Source organism: Lepidochelys kempii, chromosome 2 (genome assembly GCF_965140265.1).
Source record: "Lepidochelys kempii isolate rLepKem1 chromosome 2, rLepKem1.hap2, whole genome shotgun sequence".
In the NCBI taxonomy this organism is placed as follows: domain Eukaryota; kingdom Metazoa; phylum Chordata; order Testudines; family Cheloniidae; genus Lepidochelys; species Lepidochelys kempii.
The window spans coordinates 250,137,799-250,158,248 of NC_133257.1; the positions used below are offsets into that span (position 1 = coordinate 250,137,799).

Consider the following 20,450-nt stretch of genomic DNA (forward strand, 5'->3'; position numbering starts at 1 on the left):
GCTCTCTCAGAGCCTATTGGATGAAGGACACTTACTTTCCATTCCTGCTCCTTACATTAACCGCTTCAAGTTTGTGTCTCGCTCTCTTTGTGTCAAAACCCGAGGAAAGACCTTTTTGAAAATGAATGGAATGCGCTTCCAATCTGTACCTAGTAGAACCAAAAGTTGTTGCAAATCGTGCAGCAACGGATCGGATGTTCCTTGGGCTCAGATCTTTTTGCTGTAGCTTTTCATTTTTATTTTCGTCATCTAAAACTATATATGGTTACCTGATACCTTGTGGGATGGGCCATTTCCACAGTAAAATTATTCCAGCGGCGCCCTGTATATTGACTATGTGGGATCCAGACAGTATCTCGTGTTGGCGCTCAAAGGGGGCATTCTGTTTAATTCCTAAATTATATGCCTTCAAAATCAGCATTATTCAGCTTTGGCAAAGTCTGAGATTTCTTCTTACCTTCTTGTTGAACGTATTGTATTGAGTTCAGCTATGGCTGAACATCCTTTTGCTTCTGGCTCTGACAACCCTAACTAGGACATATTGCATAAATCCCTGTATTTATCTGTTCTGCTCTGTGGGGAAAGCACGAGGAGGGGAGTTAGATTTACAAGTCACTGCACTCAGCGCTTCTGTCTTTTCCCATTTGCTCCTTAGTTAGTCGAGTCCTTACAGAATGGGAACTAAAGTTTGGACCCATTCCTCTTTTCTTTATGGTTTCCCACTTCTTTCACTTCCTCTTCGTTATTTACATCGTTGGCATCTCTGAGACAAAGTGTGCAAATCATGTGTATCTTGTATACACACATTCTATACAATCATGTATTCAGTTCAATTTCCTGGTTATCTTTTCAACATCCTGGTCGCTTCTTATTTCAACAACGCCTAAACTCTGTTGCAGTTTTTTTTGCACTCACTTAAAGCAAATATTGAAGCTTTCCAAATTTCACCTTTCTCAACGCTGTACCTTCCACGCTACAAACTTATTTTGGGTATTTTGACATCTTTTAAATTAAAATAGCATCACACTGCATAGTAGAATACAAACTACAGTGTGTGTTTTTAAATCTAACCAAAACTTCACTTCTGTGTATTGCCTTTAAGAAACGAGAGGAAAGTATCTGCCGTTGATCAAGGGATCTTTGAACTCGCTGAATTCTTGATTTTATTCAGTCATTGTTCGGGATATTAATCCCACTAAAAGGTATAAAGAAACTCCACAGTGCTTTGTGGAGTTGAAGGTTGAGGAAGGATCATTGTGCCCCTTCAAATGAATAGATCTGTGGCTCTTTGCAGTGACCTTTCTCAGTGATTTGAATAAGCTGGAGTTCGCAGAAATCCATCTGCCTTTTGTGCTTGTCGATTTTGTCTAATCTTTCCGACTCCTATGTAGAGCCTAAAAGAAGAAAAAAGTACCTTCCCATCCGATCTCAGTCCCCCAAGTCAAAGCGTTCAATTGACCTCGTTTCAGGTGATGAACTGGCATCTGCTGAAAATGATGTTAAAGCAATATCCTAGCAGCAAGTAGGACTTTTTAGAGGAGTGGTAGGGGGAGGGTCGGATGAGAGGAGAGCTAAGTCTTTATCCACAAATCTCTTGCCAACACTAAAGAATAGTACCTTAAAACACCAACAAATACGTTCGATTATAGAGCTTTGAGTGGAGGTATCCAAAGTAAACAACACTGTGTGCATGGAACATGTAAACCATCAGGCCCTGCTACGCTAATTTAACTGCTTCTGAGTGCATGTGTAAATGGGACAAGCAAGAGCCCCCCCCCCCAAGGAAAGAGAATCGTTATCATTTTTGTTGTTGTTGTTGTTGAGTCTCGTTTTTACTGAAGTCAAATATCTTGTGAAAATTTCCTGCAAGTATCTTTTTATTAGAGTCGCCATGTTTGTCCTATTGTAGAGTTGTTCATCTCTGTTTTTTTTCTACCTAGCAAAACTTAACATGTTTCTCGAACTGTGACCCAACCAGCTTAAGTGGGGAATTTACTAAAAATCAATTCTGAGTTTCAGATTTCTTTACACCAACAGACATTCTCCCTCATTATGTTGCCAGTATTAAGAAGCTGATACATAAAAAAAGGTCTAACGGTCTGTTTTGTTTTAATGCCAGTTCCCGAAAATGTTAGCAACAGATCCTTTTTTGAAACCGCTGAACCTAAATTTGATTTCAGGAAAGTTTATTGTTAAGAACAATTATTTTCTTGGATAATTCTTTTCTTCTGCCCAAGCACCTTGCCCCCTCTTCCCCCCCCCCCCCCCGCTTGAATGGCATATTTGCAAGTACAATTTCATCTGTACAGAGGAACAATAGCTTTCAGTTGCACAAAGGATTTCTCCCACCCTGAATCCAAACCACAATGCCTCTTGCTCTGATAATAGCTCCTGAAAAGATTTTGTAATGCAGAGAATTAATACGTGATTATTTCCACCTCACTTCTCTCATTTATTAGATTCTGTAGTGAATTCCAAATTAAAACAGCACTCTTCAGTTTTTAACTTTGTAATATTTTAAGACAAATTATATTATAAAGTTTTATGCCCTTGCTGACGAAGTAGTTTGCTTTTCATTTTTATTTATGCTCATAAATGAATTGTTTAATATATAAGGGAGACGCAATGCTCAAATTTAAAGACTCCAGCTAAAGAATTCAAAGTTTTCCAGGAAATATATAGTATGTTATTTTTTTGTAAAATGAATGTTAATTAATACTTTTTTCTTTCAAACTAGCGGAAAAAAACAGAATAATTGGCAGACTAATAGGTCTTATCTCAACCTAGAAATAACTTTTGAGATTGGTAAACCCTAGCCCAAATTCAGCCGTCTTTAATTAGAACAAAAATCCGATTAACTTCAGTGAGAGTTTTGCTCAAGTAAGGACCTCACAATCTGGCCTTCTATCTTGAAGCTATAAATAAATACACTAATAAATAAATAAATAATGGTGTTGATCTATCTGGAAGGTTTACATCACCACGTATGAGCCATACTCTATCGCTTCAGAGCGTTTTCCCCACGCTCCAAACGTGGCATAGGAACTTATGTACATGAAACTGTACATTAAATATTTACAAACGTTCGCTGCGTTTGAAATGTGAAGACTTACAGATACATATATCTACGTGGCTGCAACCTTAGATAACACAATAGAGTAATATGTTGGGTTTTGATTATGTTAGTGTTTTATTGCAGTGTGACTTTTAAATATGCCTGTACATTTTTGAATTTATATAAAGTGTGTGGTGGATGATCCAGTGAGTTTACCAGAAAAAAAAATCAACAAAGGTTCAGGTCTTGAACGCTTTTTTCCCCTCTTAGAAAAGTCTATACAAATGATGCAGTTAAAATATTTTTGACTGAAATCTAAATAGTAGGACTGATGTTGTTCTAAGACAAAATACATACATGCTTTTATAGCATTTAAAGCACGGACCATGACCATTTAAAAGCATGAGTACAGTGGATATGAATCTCGGAAATGCTCCGATTTAAACTAACTTCCTAAACCATCAGCTGTTCATATACCACTGTTTCTATGATATTACAATATTTTCCAAGGAGAAAGATCTTTCAGAAGAAATATCCTGTGTACTCCAGCTGTATAGATTCTTTTGATAATCCATAGTTACGTGTGTCTTATTTAATGATGGCTAAATTCTATGATCAGTTGATTTGTTAAACCTTGGAACAAAAGAGCATTTATTTGGTTTTCTTGTTATGCAACAAGCTATTGTTTTCCCTCCTCCTCCTCACCCCCCACAGCACATACGCCATCGTAAAGTGAACTGGCCGAGGGAGAGAGGTGTCCTGCTTTGAAAGAGATCCGACTGTAAATGTCAAATTCATAAATATTTTTTCTTTCAATTTTAAGTCAAGACTGACGGGACGCCTCTAAGTAACCCTGGGTTCTGTTCCTGGCTGAGGCCTGGTTGCAGAATCTCAGAAAGAAATCCAGGGGTTTAGACAAATGGGGAAAATTCCAAGTTCTTGGCTGATGGGAGCTGGGTTGGTGGGAGGGTATGAGATGGAGTCAAATCCAGGATCATCATTTATAACTGAACCTTTAGTCAGAAAACTCACAAAGCTAAAAAGCCAACGTGCACTTATTTTACCCAGTCACATTGTCTGATGATCAAAATCATGTATTTGTATACTTTTAAGAAATCACTAAATATGAATTGGTGTCCTTTGCACAGCGATGCTCCTAGAAAAGCAAACGTATCAACAGACAGTTAGTTAAGTGTTCTTAAGTCAAGAACTGGCTAGTATTGGGCCTTGTCCTGCCATCAGTTTGGAAACAAAGCTCCCTTGGTTTTCTATAAGTGCCAGAGGGAGCTTAGTTTAGTTTAGAAACTGATGGCCCGACCCAGATCACTCTTTCCTTTCGTTGTATATACCATTTCATTTTAGCGCCTTTTAAACTTCAAAGTTGGTAACCTTTCTAATTCTACTACACCGTATGTCGCCTCCAATTCTCTGCGTTGTAGTGGAAACGCTTACTCCTTATTGTGAAGGGTATCTAAAGGATGGTGTCTAACAGGAGTTGCCTCACGAACAGCCCATAGCCAGGCAGTGGCTCCCCCTCCTCTCCCCCGTACTACCCCGCGCTCCGGATCGAGGAGTCTGGGCTCTCACTTTCAATGCTATATCCGTTTTTGGTTTTGGGGTTTTTTCGGATAATCTGTGGGCCGCTCTTGCTCCCAGTAGGAGAGCCGCAAGTGACTTCAGTGTGAGCGAGATCGGGCATTTAGAGCCTGGTGACCATCAGGTGTTTGGATGGGAACATTTCAGCGAAAGTGGTGTTTGCACCTCTGCTCTCCCGTGTTGTAGCTCTTATTCGCGAGCGCAGGAGGGAGAGCAAAGCCCAGGTCTCTGGGGGTTAAAGTAATGCCAGCCGGAACTGCAACATACCGAAAGGAGAAACATTGGCATTCAGGTGACTGGGGAGAAATCAGCAGCTCTGGACCAAATCTCGCTCTCGCCCTAGGAGAGTAGCCCCACTGAAATCAAGGCATTACTCGTGTGGGAAAGGCGAGCAAGATTTGGCTTCATGACTTTCCCCTTTAAGGAACGGCCCGAGAGGGGAACGCTTAAGGAATTTAAGTAGATAGAAATTATGACAGAGTAATGGAAGCTTCCATCCCACCCCCAAATCCAAGTAAATGGACAACAGCGACGCCTTCATGTTTAAGCAAGACTCCCTGTTGGAAATGATCAGTGTGGCCAGGTTTCTGAAAGCATCGAGGTTCTCCTGATTTTGATTTGACCCCTTTAATTGCAGAATATCTCAGATGGGCCGGTGCCATGTAATTGGATCCGTCCTGACTGATACCGAGGAGGTTTTCATCATCCACTTTGAAGTATTCATCAGTGTGATTCTTTAGAAGGATACGTGGCCCTTGTGCCTTTTTCACGCTACAGTCGGTCTAGCGGAGAAATCTCCGTACATATTTGAAATATATGCCTTGGCGCGTAGTGTACTCTTCCTTTGATTTCAAGCTACCTTTGGAAGCCCTGATTTATTTGAATGGAAATTACCAGGGTATTTGAAAACTAAATCTGCAGACCCACAGAGAGGGCTAGAAATGTGTTACTCCAATATTCAAAATTAACGATTACAAACAAAAAAAGGCTACGTTTTTTAAAGGTGGCCATTGGTTTGCACATTCACGTAGGCAGAAAAGGGACAGATATTTCTGTCCGTCTTTTGAGTTTGTTTACTGAAGTCATTTGACAGCACTTCGCCTGGTTATTTTCGCCTTTCTCCTGTATTGTCCTTTCCCCTGTTGTTTGTGGGGGTCTTTCACACAGCAACAGCGGGGACCCCAGAAACTGACGGGGAGAGCTCAGGGGAGCCAGGGCAGGGTCTGAAACTGCTTTTAATGCTAGTCCTTTTTGACCGACTAGATTTGTTGATGGTGTCCCTTTAAGTGGCTGCGTAGTCAGGCTGAGCTGCGCGTCTGCACACAGTGGAGACTTTTAAAAGTAATGGACAGAGCTCTGGGAAATAAGCTGTAGGGATCAATTCCGCCCTGGGAAGAGAGTGGACCTGGCCGTCCCGTTGTCTCTGGATGCTGTGCTGTGTGGGACACGCTCCTCGCGCCGCTGTTTAAGACAGAGGCATTTGCTGGCCAGAGTTTCTCTTGGGGGGAAGAGTCAAGAGTTGGCAGGTGGCCCCTTGCTGGAGAGCACACGTCTGGGGCGTTGGCCAGGCCCGGGGCTGGCCCTGGGCGCTGCCAGGGGAGGCAGGGGCTGTTGCACTCCGTTGAACCGAGCCCCAAGCCTTGCTGATGGCCGGGCTGGGCAGCCTGGAAAAACCCCTCGCTCTGCGATGGGAGGCGAAACACTGTGGCGCGGCAAATCTCGGTCCTCTAGCGCAGGAACGGGGGGCACGCAGGGCGCTGTCGTTCCCCGGAATGTCCCGTGTAGCTGCAGAGCCCGACCTCTGCCCAGAGGGGGACGAGTCCTCTCCCTGACCTGCTACGGGCAGAGCGGAAAAGCCTTTAACTTCCAGGGCCCGCAGCGGGCATCAGAGAGGCGGGGAGTTTCCCCGGCCTGGCTGCAGCTGCCCTCCCTTGCCACCAACGGGGGCTTGCTCTGCTCCGCGAGCCCCCTTTGAAAATCCGGGCCCGTCTCGTATAAAGGGGGAGGTGGGTCTGCCGCTGAGCTGGGGACTGGAGCAGGGAGAGGTGGCCCAAGCGCGGCTGGGGAGAGGCGGCTGGGGCGGGAGTGAGGAGAAGGGAAGGGGAGTCCGGCTGGCGGAGCCAGGCCGTGCAGCGAGCAGGCTGCAGCGCGGAGCCGGGCTGGCTGCGGCTCGGGGGGCGGGGGGGAGGTACCCCGCGCTGGGGGGCTGTGGAGAAGGCGGTATCGCGCTCGGCCGATCAGGCGCTGGAGGAGGAGGAGGAGCCGCAGCGGGCGGCGGTGGCTCCCTGCACCGAGCCGGTCCCCCGGCACCACGCCCCGCTGCCTGCCCCTGCCCAGGCGCTAGCGCGCTCGGCTCGCTGCCTGCCGGCGCTCCGGGCCGCTGGGGGCTGGAGGAGGGGCAGGCAGCGGGGCCAGCGCTCCGGCGCGGGTGTGCCGTCTCCCGGGAAGGAAGCAGCTGTGGCCGGGCGGGAGAGGAGGCAGCGAACGCCGGCCCCAGCGCTGCTGCGGCCCCAGCCGCGCCGTAAAAGCGCCGCTGGCTCGGGCGCCGGCAGGAGGGGGCTTTGCAGCCGCACACGCACGGCAAACCCGTTGTGTGCTCATCCCCGCTCCTGCTCCCGCCCCCACCCCCCGGGGCTTGCAGACCTAACAGTCCTCCTCTGCTCAGCGCAGCCAGGCAAGAAAATCTGGGAGTCTTATTGAACCTGCATTTCCATTAACTCAGCCCCAGCTCCAGCTAATCCGCGGCACTGTGAAGGCAAGGAGGCTAATTAATGACAAGCTTTTACAGTCAAGACCAGCGATAATTGCTTTGGTGGCCTTTATGATTACAAGATAAAAATGGACCGGGCCTGACATAAGAGCCACTGTGTACACTGCAAGACAGGAGGAAATTAAGAGCTGGCTATCTGCATACGGAGCAGAAAATTACTAATAGAGGAGAAATAATGAATAGGCCGGCTAGGCATTCATGGGGAAAAATCCATTTTGTTACCACGCGAAATTAGGTGGTGGAAAGGAGCTTGCTAATTGTTCTCATCTTGTAGCAACCAGGACTGAGGCAGGGGCGTGCTTTTCAATTCATTTCCCTGGTAATTGTGAAAAGGGGAATGCTGGCCAAATGTCTTGCTGCAATTTGCTTGCCTGGTCTTTTCATTTTCATGTTGCGTTTTTAATTGTTGCTAATATAGCTTATAATGAAGCTAATGAGGGGAAATTATTGTACAACTTTTTAACACATGGAGACAAGTGAAATGTCCCAGAAGGATTCTCTCCTATGGCTTAAAAACAAATCTGGAGGACTTTGGAATTGTTTGTTACTTTTTTTCTTCTACAGAAGACAGAAGTTAACGCACCTACTTTTTGGTTTGTAGTTTTGTTTTTCACTCGAGAGAAAAAAAACGGATCTTTGATTATAACGCCCCCACCCCATATACCAAATAACAATTAAAATGTCTCTTGGTGATTTGAGGTACTCAGAACCTGGATTTGTGCTGGAAATGGCCCACCTGTTGATCACTTTAGATAAGCTATTACCAGCAGGACAGTGGGGTGGGAGGAGGTATTGTTTCATGATTTCTGTGTGTATATAAAGTCTGCTGCAGTTTCCACGGTAAACATCTGATGAAGTGAGCTGTAGCTCACGAAAGCTCATGCTCAAATAAATTGGTTAGTCTCTAAGGTGCCACAAGTACTCCTTTTCTTTTTGCGAATACAGACTAACACGGCTGTTCCTCTGAAACCTGTCAGAACGGGTTGTGAGCACTATTATTTGAAAAGCAAGCTGAATGGTTTTCAGGATGGCCGGTCATTCAATCGGAGGGATTTCTTGTCCCGGGTTAACTAAAAAAAACCCAAACCCAACCCAGAAAGGAAACCGTCTACGATACAGACAACTATTGCAGGCGTGAAGTGATTGTTGTTGGGAATATTTTTTCTGCCTATCCCGTGGTAGGACCGGAAGACGTTGTCTCAATCCATTAGCTACGCACAGGTGTACAGAGTTATGAGACAAGGTACCCGGGGCAGGGACGCGCTCTCCTTTTTATTTTTGGTCTTCACCTGAACACGCCAAAAATAACCCTGCCATCTTCCCGTGCCACGTTGGTTTCTGCTGAGCCCGGTTTCCTCCATCCTGGCGTGGTTGGGGCTTGAGTGAAACTTTGCCCCTGTGGGGTTTTTCCCGGCGCCGCCGTAAACCCGCAGAGCTAAAAGTGTTTCCCCCCCCCCCCTCCAGTGGGAAGTTCCGCACCTCTGAAGTTTCTAGAGCAAATGCTGAGTCGCTGCTTCTTTCTCTCCAACAGAAAAGCAAACTGAAGCTTCTCCCTCACCGCGCCGCGGAAGACGAAGACTCCACCAAATTCATCATCCTCACCCTTCTCTCCATCGCCTGCATTATTGGGGTCCTCGTTGCTTCTGGGGTCCTCTACTGCCTCCGCCATCAGTCGCACCACAGGCTGAAAGAGAAGCTGTCCGCTTTGGGCACCGACACCAGCTCAGATGCCACCGCTGCTTACCAGGTAAGGCCGGGCGGTGCCTCCGGCCCTGGCTTTTTATTTCTCCCCCCAGACACTTAAACACCTTCTTTATCCGCCCCAAGGGGGAGAGGTCCGTTATTCCGAGTGGAGGGGGTGGTTTTGTTTTTTGCAACGCCGGCTGGGAGCCACCCTAGTCACGTCCCCGCAGATGCCCTGCTACCGGCTTGTCACGGCGAGCTGTTAATCTTCCCAGTTCTTGCAGTTGCTGGACACGTGCGTCTAATTAGAACCATAAAATAGTTGCCACTGGAACTCTCCGAAAAACCACCCCAATATCCATACTCTGCCGGCCCCCGCCACAGGTCACAGCCGAACTCTTCACCGGCTCTGAGGAATGGCTTGCGCCCTTAGTTGTCGGAAGATGTCTCTCTCTTTGAATCATCGACTTCTTCAGGGTCTGATATGAAAGGAGCCTTTGACCCGATCCGTTGCCACCTTCTGCCGTTATTCAGATAAAGTGAAATATAATGCTGCTAGATGGGGAGGTAAACCCAGGACTGTTTCTATGAGCATAATGGAAGCAGATGTGGGCCAAGTAAGGCAGGGATGTTTCAGGCCAATCTTCTGCAATAAATCAGAAACCAATGGGAATATTGAGCGTGCATTTGGCTAAGAGACAACTGCCTAGTTGTGAGGTTTCTTTAGGATAATCAGTGTTTATTTCCTGGTTAGTTATCTGTCTGAAAATGTAGGTGGTACTGCCTGCAACTACATGTCTGGCGCCCCAAAACATTTAGAATGCTATTTTATGTAGATATTATTGCTTTACTATTAATTCTCTGCACTTGAAAAAATGAAATACATTCTACTTAGTGGTGCTTTTGAATTAAAGCTACTTACATTTATTTTTACTTCCCTGTTCTACTGAAGATTAAACAGTGCTCTTTCTATATTATGGTAAACTGCAAGAGCTGGAAGTTTGAGACTAAAAGTCTTAAAAGGGATAAATTCACTCAAAAGTTCTGAAGTCTTTCAGTAATCATGTTAAAGATGATTTCCTCCTATAAAGAGAGGTGCTAAGCAGTCCAGAGAATTCTTCAACAAAGAACTAGTGAATTCAAACATACACATAGCTATTAGCATTTCAATGGAATGGCTTCACCTTTAGTTCTAAGCAAAGGGAAGATATCTAATTCTGAAAGAAAAACCTTAAAACTACACCACAAAGTCTGGGTTTATCAAGGGGGGAGAGAGAGCCTGTGAGTTAGCGCTTATCAGTGAAGTGAGGCCGTGTCCTCCAAGACAAAGTATAAAGAAAAGGAGTACTTGTGGCGCCTTAGAGACTAACCAATTTATTTGCGCATAAGCTTTCGTGAGCTACAGCTCACTTCATCGGATGCATACTGTGGAAAGTGTAGAAGATCTTTTTATACACACAGAGCATGAAAAAATACCTCCCCCCACCCCACTCTCCTGCTGGTAATAGCTTATCTAAAGAGATATGTAGCTAAACTAGTTTTGTTGCCTGTGGTCAAGAAGACCGTGTCAATGTAAGGTGTGGGGTTTGTTTTGGAGGTGCAGAGGGGTTTAAAATAGGAAACCTGCTATTGACTTCAGAATAGTTAAGCAATCTTTTTCTTCACTTAAACATGAGTAAAATAATTCTTAGTATTTTTAAAAGCTCTCCAGGTTATAAAATCTCACTTGAAACTGAATTTGTGATAATTAACAGGACAGTCTTCGCAGTAACAGTTCTAATTAATAGTATCTGTAATTAAAATCGTGCCCTTCCAGCAGGAAAATTGTTTGAATTTCTTGGAGTGACCTTTTTTGCCATTTCTCTTGGGGGCATGGTGGTTAAGTTGATATTGATTTTATAATGAGCTCTGGTTTGTTTAATAAGAATCTGTAATCCAGACACTAAATGAAACGTGCGCTTCATTTCTTCTTGCCAGATTTTTATATTAAAAAAAACTTGCTACAAATAAGATCTAAGGATCTGCTTTGTGAAACAAAATATGAAAATGCTAACAATATGTTCAGTTTTTCAGTATTGAGATCAAATTGATATCCTTTGCCATTGACTAAATCCTGCTAACCTCATTCTCCTAAGTAGTCCCACTGGTTTCTGGTGGAACTACTGTCATGAGTAGGGGGAAGGGGGGGGGGAAATGATTTGGCTCTAGATGCAGAGATTCCTAAAAGCCTGGTCTTTCTCTCAATGAAGTCAGTGGGAGTTTTGGTGCTGAGTTCAGTGGCAGCAGGAGCAGCCCCCAGAACTGAAGCCAAATGAAATATTCAGACAGTTTTGGTGATTCTAGTGCTACTTTCAACCAGCAGTGATTTAGCAAGGTGTATTTGTAGCGCCTAATCCTCCTTCCAATAAAATTGTGACAAAGTCCCAGTGATTTAAATGGGAGCAAGATTGAGCCCCTGTCCTTTAAGAGTAAATATAATTTTGCATGGAATCCCGCTAATTCTAAGACATATCTGTAATATTTGAGGGATGGAAATTTTGCATTGTATCATCAAAACAAATATCAGGAAAAACCTTAAGTTACCTTTTTGTCGGATCTTCTCTGGCACTCCTAAAGGCAACAGTGCAGGCCATACTAATATTTGGGGAGGAAAAGAGTCCCAGAAAGTTGCTTTGAAAATTGGACACAAGAAACTCAGATATAAACTCTTCTTACGTTATCAATTTAAAACTGTTTCCTAGCTATCCGCTTACTTTATTATTCCAATGTGTTAATAAATATGTGACATAATCTAATATTGGCTGTACAGACCCAGAATACATGTCTGCTGAAGTTTAAGGCATTTACAGATGGATAATGTACTATTGTCTGCAGCTTAAATGGCATCAGATTTAATTTTTGTGCTATTGAGTGCAGAGAGAAAATCAATTGATAAAAACAATGGTCAAGTCTTAAGTAGGAAGAACTCTATTGCAAATACTTGTCAAAATTTTAGTTGGGTCCTATTTTCATATAAACACGACTGACCTACTTTTTCTAGTCTTAACAAAAACATTATGGATTTAACTTAATTCATTCAAGATTTTTCTCCCTTCTTATTCTTTATTTTCACATGGGAACATAGGAGGGTTCTTTCAACACTTGGGGTCTCCTTGTAGTCTGTGTGCTGTGATACCAGATGGGGAGAAAATAGACAAACTGTATTGTCAATGGAAAAACATATTCACTGTTATCCTTCTAAGACACTAGTAGCAGGAGCTTGGATTCAATCCAGTCTGTTGATATTGTATCAGATCTGTGACAGTTACAATGCAAATCTTACTACACAAAGTCTGTGTAATAGCCATGCTGTGCACGTAGCCTGCAGCGTAGGGCGCTGAGGCAGAATGAATGTTATGAAATGTAGCTTGGCTATGAAGAATCAGTTATTTTTCCTAGCAGGAATAATTTTTATATATGCAGTGTGTGTGAACTACCTATAAATAAAAAGTTCCAAACGATTTAAAATTTAGGGGGAAAATTGGCCTTCTAAGAGCCTGTCAGTTAGTAGCCCAAAAAAATTTGAAATGTCTGAGTTATAATTCTTGATTTTTAGAAGGTTATATAATGAAAACAGCTCACCTTTAACTGTAGCTGTTCTGCCAGTCACTTTTTTTTTTTAAGTATTATAATAGGAATGTTCAAACACTTGGAAGGATAAATGTGCTATTCAGACTTAATTTGTCCATTTGCAAAGAAAAGATGCAACCTGGCTTTGCAAGGCTGTGGTCAAGCAGTTTTTCAAATTTAATTGTAGTAGTATATCTTGTCAAATGCTATATGTACATAAAACACAATTTATGCATAGAGACTGTCTGTTTTTGTGTACCTTTTATACTTTTCATATTCTTGTCCAATTATATGCATAGCAGCTGGTTAAATCAGTGTAGGAGTTCAGAGATCATTAAAGAGATGTCCTTATTTCCCCTTCTCTCTCTCATGTTTGCATCTGTTGTTCCTGTTGCTTTGATCTTCTTTGGAAAGCAAATGTAGTATTGGGCAAGCTCACTCTTCCTTCCATGACATTAGGGCAGAAGCGTCTTAGGAATCTTCAGCAAATACTCTTTGATTTAGTTCACAACACTGAGCAGATTTTTCTTGTGCATTTTGAAGCCTTTGGGACACAACCCAGAGAAAAACAGGCATTGGGGGCAGCCTGCAAACAGTGCTATTAAGTGCACATCTTAGTTGTCACTGCTCCCATTAGTAAGCAATTTATTAATGTAATGACAGTGTATGCTGGTGACTGCAACTATGTAGGGAATGCTGAATTGTGCAAAGAGATGTTAAGTCGTTTTGCTTGTTTCATATTATGAATTGGAGAACTTTGCTAGTGAACATAATTGTTTTGCATCACTGATAGTGGTCCATGCAGCATCATTGTGGTTGAGGCTAAACGCGTAAGTTCAAATATATGATGCTGATCTCAGTAAGCTCCGTTATTATTATCCTGATATCATTTTTAGGGGTATTTAGTTTTGTTTCACTGCAGCACAGAAGAACATATTTACTTCCTCAAAGAGTGAAGTAAAGGAACTTGTGTTGAGACATACTAGAAAGTGATACCTTAAGACAATAAAATCATCCTTGTACTTCCTGAGGTCTGCATTCAAGATTCTAGTGGGTTCTGGGTGGATTCTAGTGGATTCTAGGTCTGCATTCAAGATTCTAGCTATCTGGGTTCTGCAAAATCTAAGGACATCACTTCTCACTTGAACTGATAGTATTCAGTGTTTTTAATGTAAAAAACTTACATTAAAAACACTGAATACTATCAGTTCAAGTGGGGAGTGATGTCCTTAGATTTTGCAGAACCCAGATAGCTGGTCTTGACAGATAAATAAGAGGAAACTGTATTGAAATATTTTGTTGTAAAATTTATTCTTAATAATGGCTTGGTCCTGCCCTTATCAAAGCCAATGGTAAAATTCTCAGTGGTTTGAAAGGTCTGATTCTACTCATTTATGATTTGAGATAGCTTTTAAAAAATAATGCATGTCAGTTGACCATTAACAAATAATTTGCAAATTGATTCTGCCAAAAACAAATTGTTTGTGGATAGGATCTGATTGAAGGACTCCACTGGAGTCCTGTTTCTCTGTTGGACCATCTTGCCAGTCTTGTATCTTCAGATATATGTATACTATGTTGTATATGATGTAGCTATGTATTTCAGACTCTGTATATGACCTACACACTGATATTTAATAGATTACAATTTTCACAAGTAACATTTGTCTTATTATGGTGTTGACATAGCAACACTCTAGAACAGTGGAATCTAATAAGCTACGTTTAATGAACAAAAAACAGGATCATTTTTTGTGACTAAGTAATCTGACAAGTTGGGAAATTTTAAAAATACCTAAAGTATTATAGCATGCATGATATGTAAAATCACTCACGCATCATACCTAGACATAAAGGGTAGCATCAAGTATGAGGTGCATGCATATACTTATGGAAAATATTTCAGTAAGGAGTAAATCAAGCAAGAGTACTAGAAGGATGAAAATTTAGCCCTGAAGCTCATTTCTTCTTTTCGTTTCTAGGAATATACAGAACTTTAACACTGGAACATAATTTTCTGTGTTCTTATAAAAGATAGAAACTCACATGACAGTATAAAGTGACAGGACAGACCCTGATAGTCTATCAAATACAAGTACATTGAGAAATATATTAGACCAAATTTGCTTATTTTGGAGCTCTTATGGTGTGTTATGTAAAGTCGCAGTATAAACAATTTTGTATATTTTAATTAACTGGATTTTTATTTTAAGAATAAGCAAATAAATAACCCTATATACATTTGCTTTATATAGAAGTTCATTGTAACATGAAATCTTGTTCCGTAATATTGGGCAGTTTTTATATGCAACAGTGTATATTCAATACAAAAATGGTGCATAATGATAATAATAAAGGAATTATGTGATGTGATTAAAGGTGGTAATATCAGGGCAAATGCTTGAAATTTAAAGAATCATTTAAATTGGGTGTGTGGAGGTAAATATTTCATTAAATACAGTTAGACGATAGATGGCTAAAGGAGGATGAGGCAAAACAAGTGATGTACAAAGGTGGGCTTAACGCTTAATCAGGTTTTATCTGATTAACTGTACAGGATGATCCACAACTACTGTAGTGCAATGGAATATATGACTTTCTTCAACTTCACTGCCTGTTATAGCAGTAGGACCCAGCAAATAGTAATGTAACTACATAATACTGTGAGTTTAAAAAGCATTAGAAATTTGTCAGACACTTCTAAAGTGATCTGCAGAAAATGTTTAATAAAAAATGCTCAACTAAAGTGTTAGCTTCTGAAAGGCCAAATAAATGGATTTAGAGCGCATTTCAACAAATACATATTTTAGTTTTTTTCTAAATCTGTGAGAAGCAGTCCCTCCAATTACCTCCTTCCCTGCTTTGACTAAATGTTCTAGCATGTACAGTCCTGGCTATATTGTAACCCCCATGGAGCAGCTTTGGAGAGTGGAATCTGCATATTATTAGCATGAGTTTCCACCCTTCCTGTAACATTCAGCTGTCCAACAAAGCTTTGTTATTTTTAAATACAAACACTGAAAAATAAACTTTTGAGAACTTCTGAATGTTAGGAGGAGAGGAATGACTCACCCTGACTATAGCCAGGCTTCACCCTCCAAAATAGGCTCATGGTTGTTGCAATGTGGGCACTGGAGTCCATGCTAGAACACTTCTGTTGGAGTAGGAAGTGAGTGATTTGGAAAGAGATGTTCTTTGAGGGCCTACAGAAAAAAGCTGAAGTATACATCTAACTTCTGGTATTCTTCCTTGGAAGAGATGGTGCCATACAGATGTAAGTTTGAATTAAATGAAGTGCCTTTCTGAGAGCAGCTGGCCATAAATCTGACCAGTGTGGGTGGGCAGGGAGCGGGGGGAGGGTTTGTTTTCTCCCATTACATATATTATTTGAATTTGTTCTATATAACTCAATCATCTTTATTTTACTATCGATAGGTACCATAGCTGGGCATAGCTCCTCACAGAACAAATAAAAAGCCACGTTGCTATAATTCCTTTGTCCATTTATGGTATAAGAGAATGCTAAGAAAAACAGTGGGAATTTAAATTAGTGATTTCCCTTTAATTATTAGGTAGCGTTTCTGGCTTTCCCAAACATACCCTATAGCCTTGCTTGGGAAACTCTGCTGGACAGTCATTGCCTCTGGACTCTGAAGGTAACCATAACTATCTTTCCTGCCTTTTTCTTTGGATTTCTGGTCTTGAAAGAAACTACTCTTATTCAGATATATTCTTTTCCTGGATTTTGCTTTTCTGGGTGGCGAGAGTGGCAGCAGGAATAACAAGCAACTGGCACTAAAAATACTCCGATCTCTTTTCTTTACCAATATGAGAAGAGCTCCCAACGATGATGGGGCATCTCTCTGAGCTTGCAGCAGCAGTTACTCTCGCTTTTCTGCCTGATGAGACAGCCACTACCTGACTGACAAGGTCTTGACCCCTACTCTGGCTCACAAGCTCCTGCCTTCCAGAACTGCCCCAATTTCATCATGCTGACACCACTGGCTAACTGCCAATTTAGCTCGAGCTGTTTCAGGCTACTCTGAGGCACAGCGCAATGGATTGTCTCCCTGAAGTAAATCAATTATGGCACAATGCCTGTACCATATAGAGAAGGCAGAGAGAACCACAACCTTGCCTAATGAATTGGGAAGTATTTGATCTGCATCTTTACCTTCCTTAAAAATAAATGCAGGGTGGGGGATCTGATTTCTCCTCCATTGACTTCATTGGAGTTATTTGTGATTTACAACAGTGGAAGTTAGAGGAAAATCAGTTCCATTCTTTCTGTACCTGTTTGCGCTCACGCTCGCTCTCTCTCTCTCTGTCTTAGGGTTTCTACAGTGCCCATCACCATAGTACTATGCTTTGTTATGTCCATGGAATCTGTGTTCTTTTGGGCATCCAGCAGCTAAATCGGCTGTACATGTTCAATTCATTTATTTTTCCCAGTTCATTTCAGGGGTTCCCAAACTTGGTTCGCGGCTTGTTCAGGGTAAGCCCCTGGCGGGCCGCGAGATGCTTTGTTTACCTGATCGTCCGCAGGTACGGCTGCTCGCAGCTCCCAGTGGTTGTGGTTCGCTGTTCCTGGCCACTGGGAGATGCGAGCAGCCGTACCTGCGGACGCTCAGGTAAACAAAGCATCTCGCGGCCCGCCAGGGGCTTACACTGAACAGGCTGCGAGCCAAGTTTGGGAACCCCTGGACTAGATAAAGCTATTCATTTTTATTTTAATATGGGAGAAGTCTTACCATGGATTCAGAATAACTATGTGCAGCTGAATCACAATCCCTGGAACAGAGTAGGGGCTGATGAGTTAAACACATGAGACATATGTAGACCACGTCTGTTGGGGATTGGTGTAGAACTGCACTTCCTAGGAGGAGCCCAGGTGCAATATGTCTTCCTGATCTCCAGGAGCAGCACTCCAACTGCTACTCCCTTCTTGTCAGTCCCATTCTATGGGTCAGTGTTGGGGAAGAAAGGTTGGGGGGCCCAGCTTGGTGTCTTCGCTCCCTTTGAGGTACCATGGGACTGAGGATGAAGCAGAACCTGAACTTCTCTGAGTGCATTGACTGCAAAGTCATGTCTAGGCTGGGAAGACAGTTGAATGTGTTAGCTAATGTTTTAGAGACAACCTAACATGATTTTCAACGGAGCTTTGCACAGAGTCTAGAAAGACCTAGTCCTATTTAAATACATGTTATCTGGTTGTGGTCAACCCTGGTGAGAAACCTAAGGATAACACAATCCGATAATATGTTTCCCAGTCCAGATATGGCCCATCTCTGACTGGACCTTATGTGGTGGTGAAGGATTCTTGGATCCTCCACTCACGCCTCTGCACAGGATCACATACCACTCCTGTAAGAACTAGGCAGACTCTGCAAAGCAAAACAAAAAAAAGTTTTTTTGTTTGCTCTTTAGTTTTTTTAATTGTATATCAAGATAAACCTCAGGAAAAATGTTTGGGCGGGATGAGCTGCAGCTCGAGTCATCACTTCATGGGATATCACTGTTCAGATCCTTCTAAATATGCCAGCAAAAGAGGGTGAGAGTACCTGCCATCCAAGATAGCATTTTTCTATGTGCAATAAATATTGATGCAATAACCTCCTGGTAGTTTAAAAACAAAAACAGAGGTTCCTCTTTCAGATATTCTACAAAACAACAAGATACAGTAAAGAACTAAAACAGATGTTATTTCAAATGTTTACTTCACCATTAAATATTTTTGGCTGTAGTGACATTGATGTGTTCCATCATAACAGAAATAATCTTGCCTCTTTCATGTTGCATTTCATATTCAGGTGGTTTGGGGATGGCACCTTTCAACATACAGATTGAATTGTCGTCGCTTAAGTTTGTATAAAAAATGACTACATCAAGACCGCAGAAGGGAAACTTTGAAAGCACATGTCTAGAATTGAAGTCTTTCAAAGAACAAATCATATTTTAGGAGAAGACTGATCATTTTTTGAGTTGGAGGAAATCTAGTTTGATTCAGATGACATAAGCAAATGGGTAAATGAATTGGGTTTTTCCTACTCTAGTCTTTGCTCAACAGTTGTTAGTTTTTGATTTTTTTATATTGCTGTTTGGGGTGACTGCATTCTGAATGAATAGCAGTTTTGATCAAGGAAACGTTTTGTTTTTTAATATTTCAGGCTGATAAAATTCTATTCCTGTTCTGTGCAAACTCTTTGTTTTTAGTCTAGCTAACCTGGTTCCAGGCTTCTGTGTAGCTATTTCATGTGTTGATGCTGCTCTTGCTTTACCTGGGCAGCATTGTTCTGCCAGTATATAGGTCTCATAAGTGGCTTACTTATTCCCTCCTAAGAGGGAACAGTTCATCATTATCACAATCCAGACCTTCCTTCATTCTCTAGTTTAAATGTTTAACTTGGTTGGGGTAAACCATTCTCCTCCCCTGTCCATGAATTCAGTTGGAATGGAGAGCTTTGGAGCTAGAAAGTCGTGGGTCTGATTTCTGCCAGCAACAGTGGAAGAGGTTGAAGTGGACTGGTATGGTAGCATACAGGCGCTCCTACCCAGCTATAGTACTATGGGTCTGCACTCCCATGTCTGGCTCCTAAGTGTATCAGGCAGAATATTTGTGGAGGAGGAGAGAAATATTGATCTCTCCCAGTAGCTAGGAATAGAAGGAATGGGGGGAAGATGATAGTGAGAAAAGGAAAACTTCTTCTGCTGTTTGGTAGGTAGTATGGATAAAAGTCTCTTGATACCATCTCTTTTCCAACAGCTGGTAGTAGATTCCCTCTGTGGTTCTCCGTGGAAGGAAAGTGTTTGGCTTGCATTAAGGGTTGTGATTTGGTGACAGGGGATTTCTTATTAACCTCACTAGAAATCTCTTGACTGTGAAATTAAAATATACAGTAGAGTTGCCTAGCAGGCTATTCTCAGTTTGACTTTGTCTCGATAGTCCGGGGCATTCTAAGGATTGTTGATCCGTAATCTTTTATTTGAGAGCCTTAGAAGTTAGTTAAATATAAATCAGTGATTCAACCTCCTGTGGATACTGTGAACAATACTGGTTATTCCATCTCAGAAGGGATATTGCAGAATGGAGAGGCTCAAAGAAGGGAGACAAACATTATTAGGGGCGTGGAAAACTCACATGAAAAGAGTTAGTTTGTTTGTTTGTTTATTGTAGAAAGGAGACAAATAAGAAGGAAAACCATTTATTATTTGGCCTATGCAAACTGGTCAAGCTAAGCCCCACAGCATTCTTATCAATGATGTTCAAGGCCTGAAAACCTCCAGGAAGTGGAGTCACTTTGCCATCCTCAGCAATGTGTGTAAAGCTTTGTGGCTACCACATTGACCTAGAGGACTGTCTCTAAAATGCCACAGAAATTCCACTGTAGCACAAATTCCATGTCTGGTACAAAGCTGGTTCAGAAGGCTCCATTGCCTTCTTGGTAAATCAATCCCAGGTTGATATTGAGTGGGGTCTGAGATAAGATAATTATTTGTCACTTTCTCTGCAGACCATGACGATCTCCACGTAGCCTCTACTGTAAATCCCTCACCTGGTAAACTTATCCACAACTGGTGATGTGAAGGTAGATGATTATGAGGTGGATTAAACAAGTCTTTAATAGTAGATGTGACACACGCAATTTCATCATGAGCTTTGCTACGCTTTCCTCTCTACAAACACAGGGCAGAGTACTACTGCAGAGAACCAGTCACCATGGTAGAGGAGAAAATTTA

General features: G+C 42.2%; 1 protein-coding gene across 3 annotated transcripts in view; it reads left to right on the forward strand.

Annotated features, from left to right (window-relative positions):
• The window catches only part of PTPRN2 (protein tyrosine phosphatase receptor type N2), a 1,054,095-nt gene that overhangs the window by 921,185 nt on the left and 112,460 nt on the right, over positions 1-20,450 (forward strand). For all 3 annotated transcript variants that reach the window (XM_073334545.1, XM_073334547.1, XM_073334546.1), the window contains one exon: positions 8,953-9,168. In XM_073334545.1, coding sequence (XP_073190646.1) covers positions 8,953-9,168 — 216 coding nt within the window. The remainder of the gene's footprint in view (positions 1-8,952; positions 9,169-20,450) is intronic.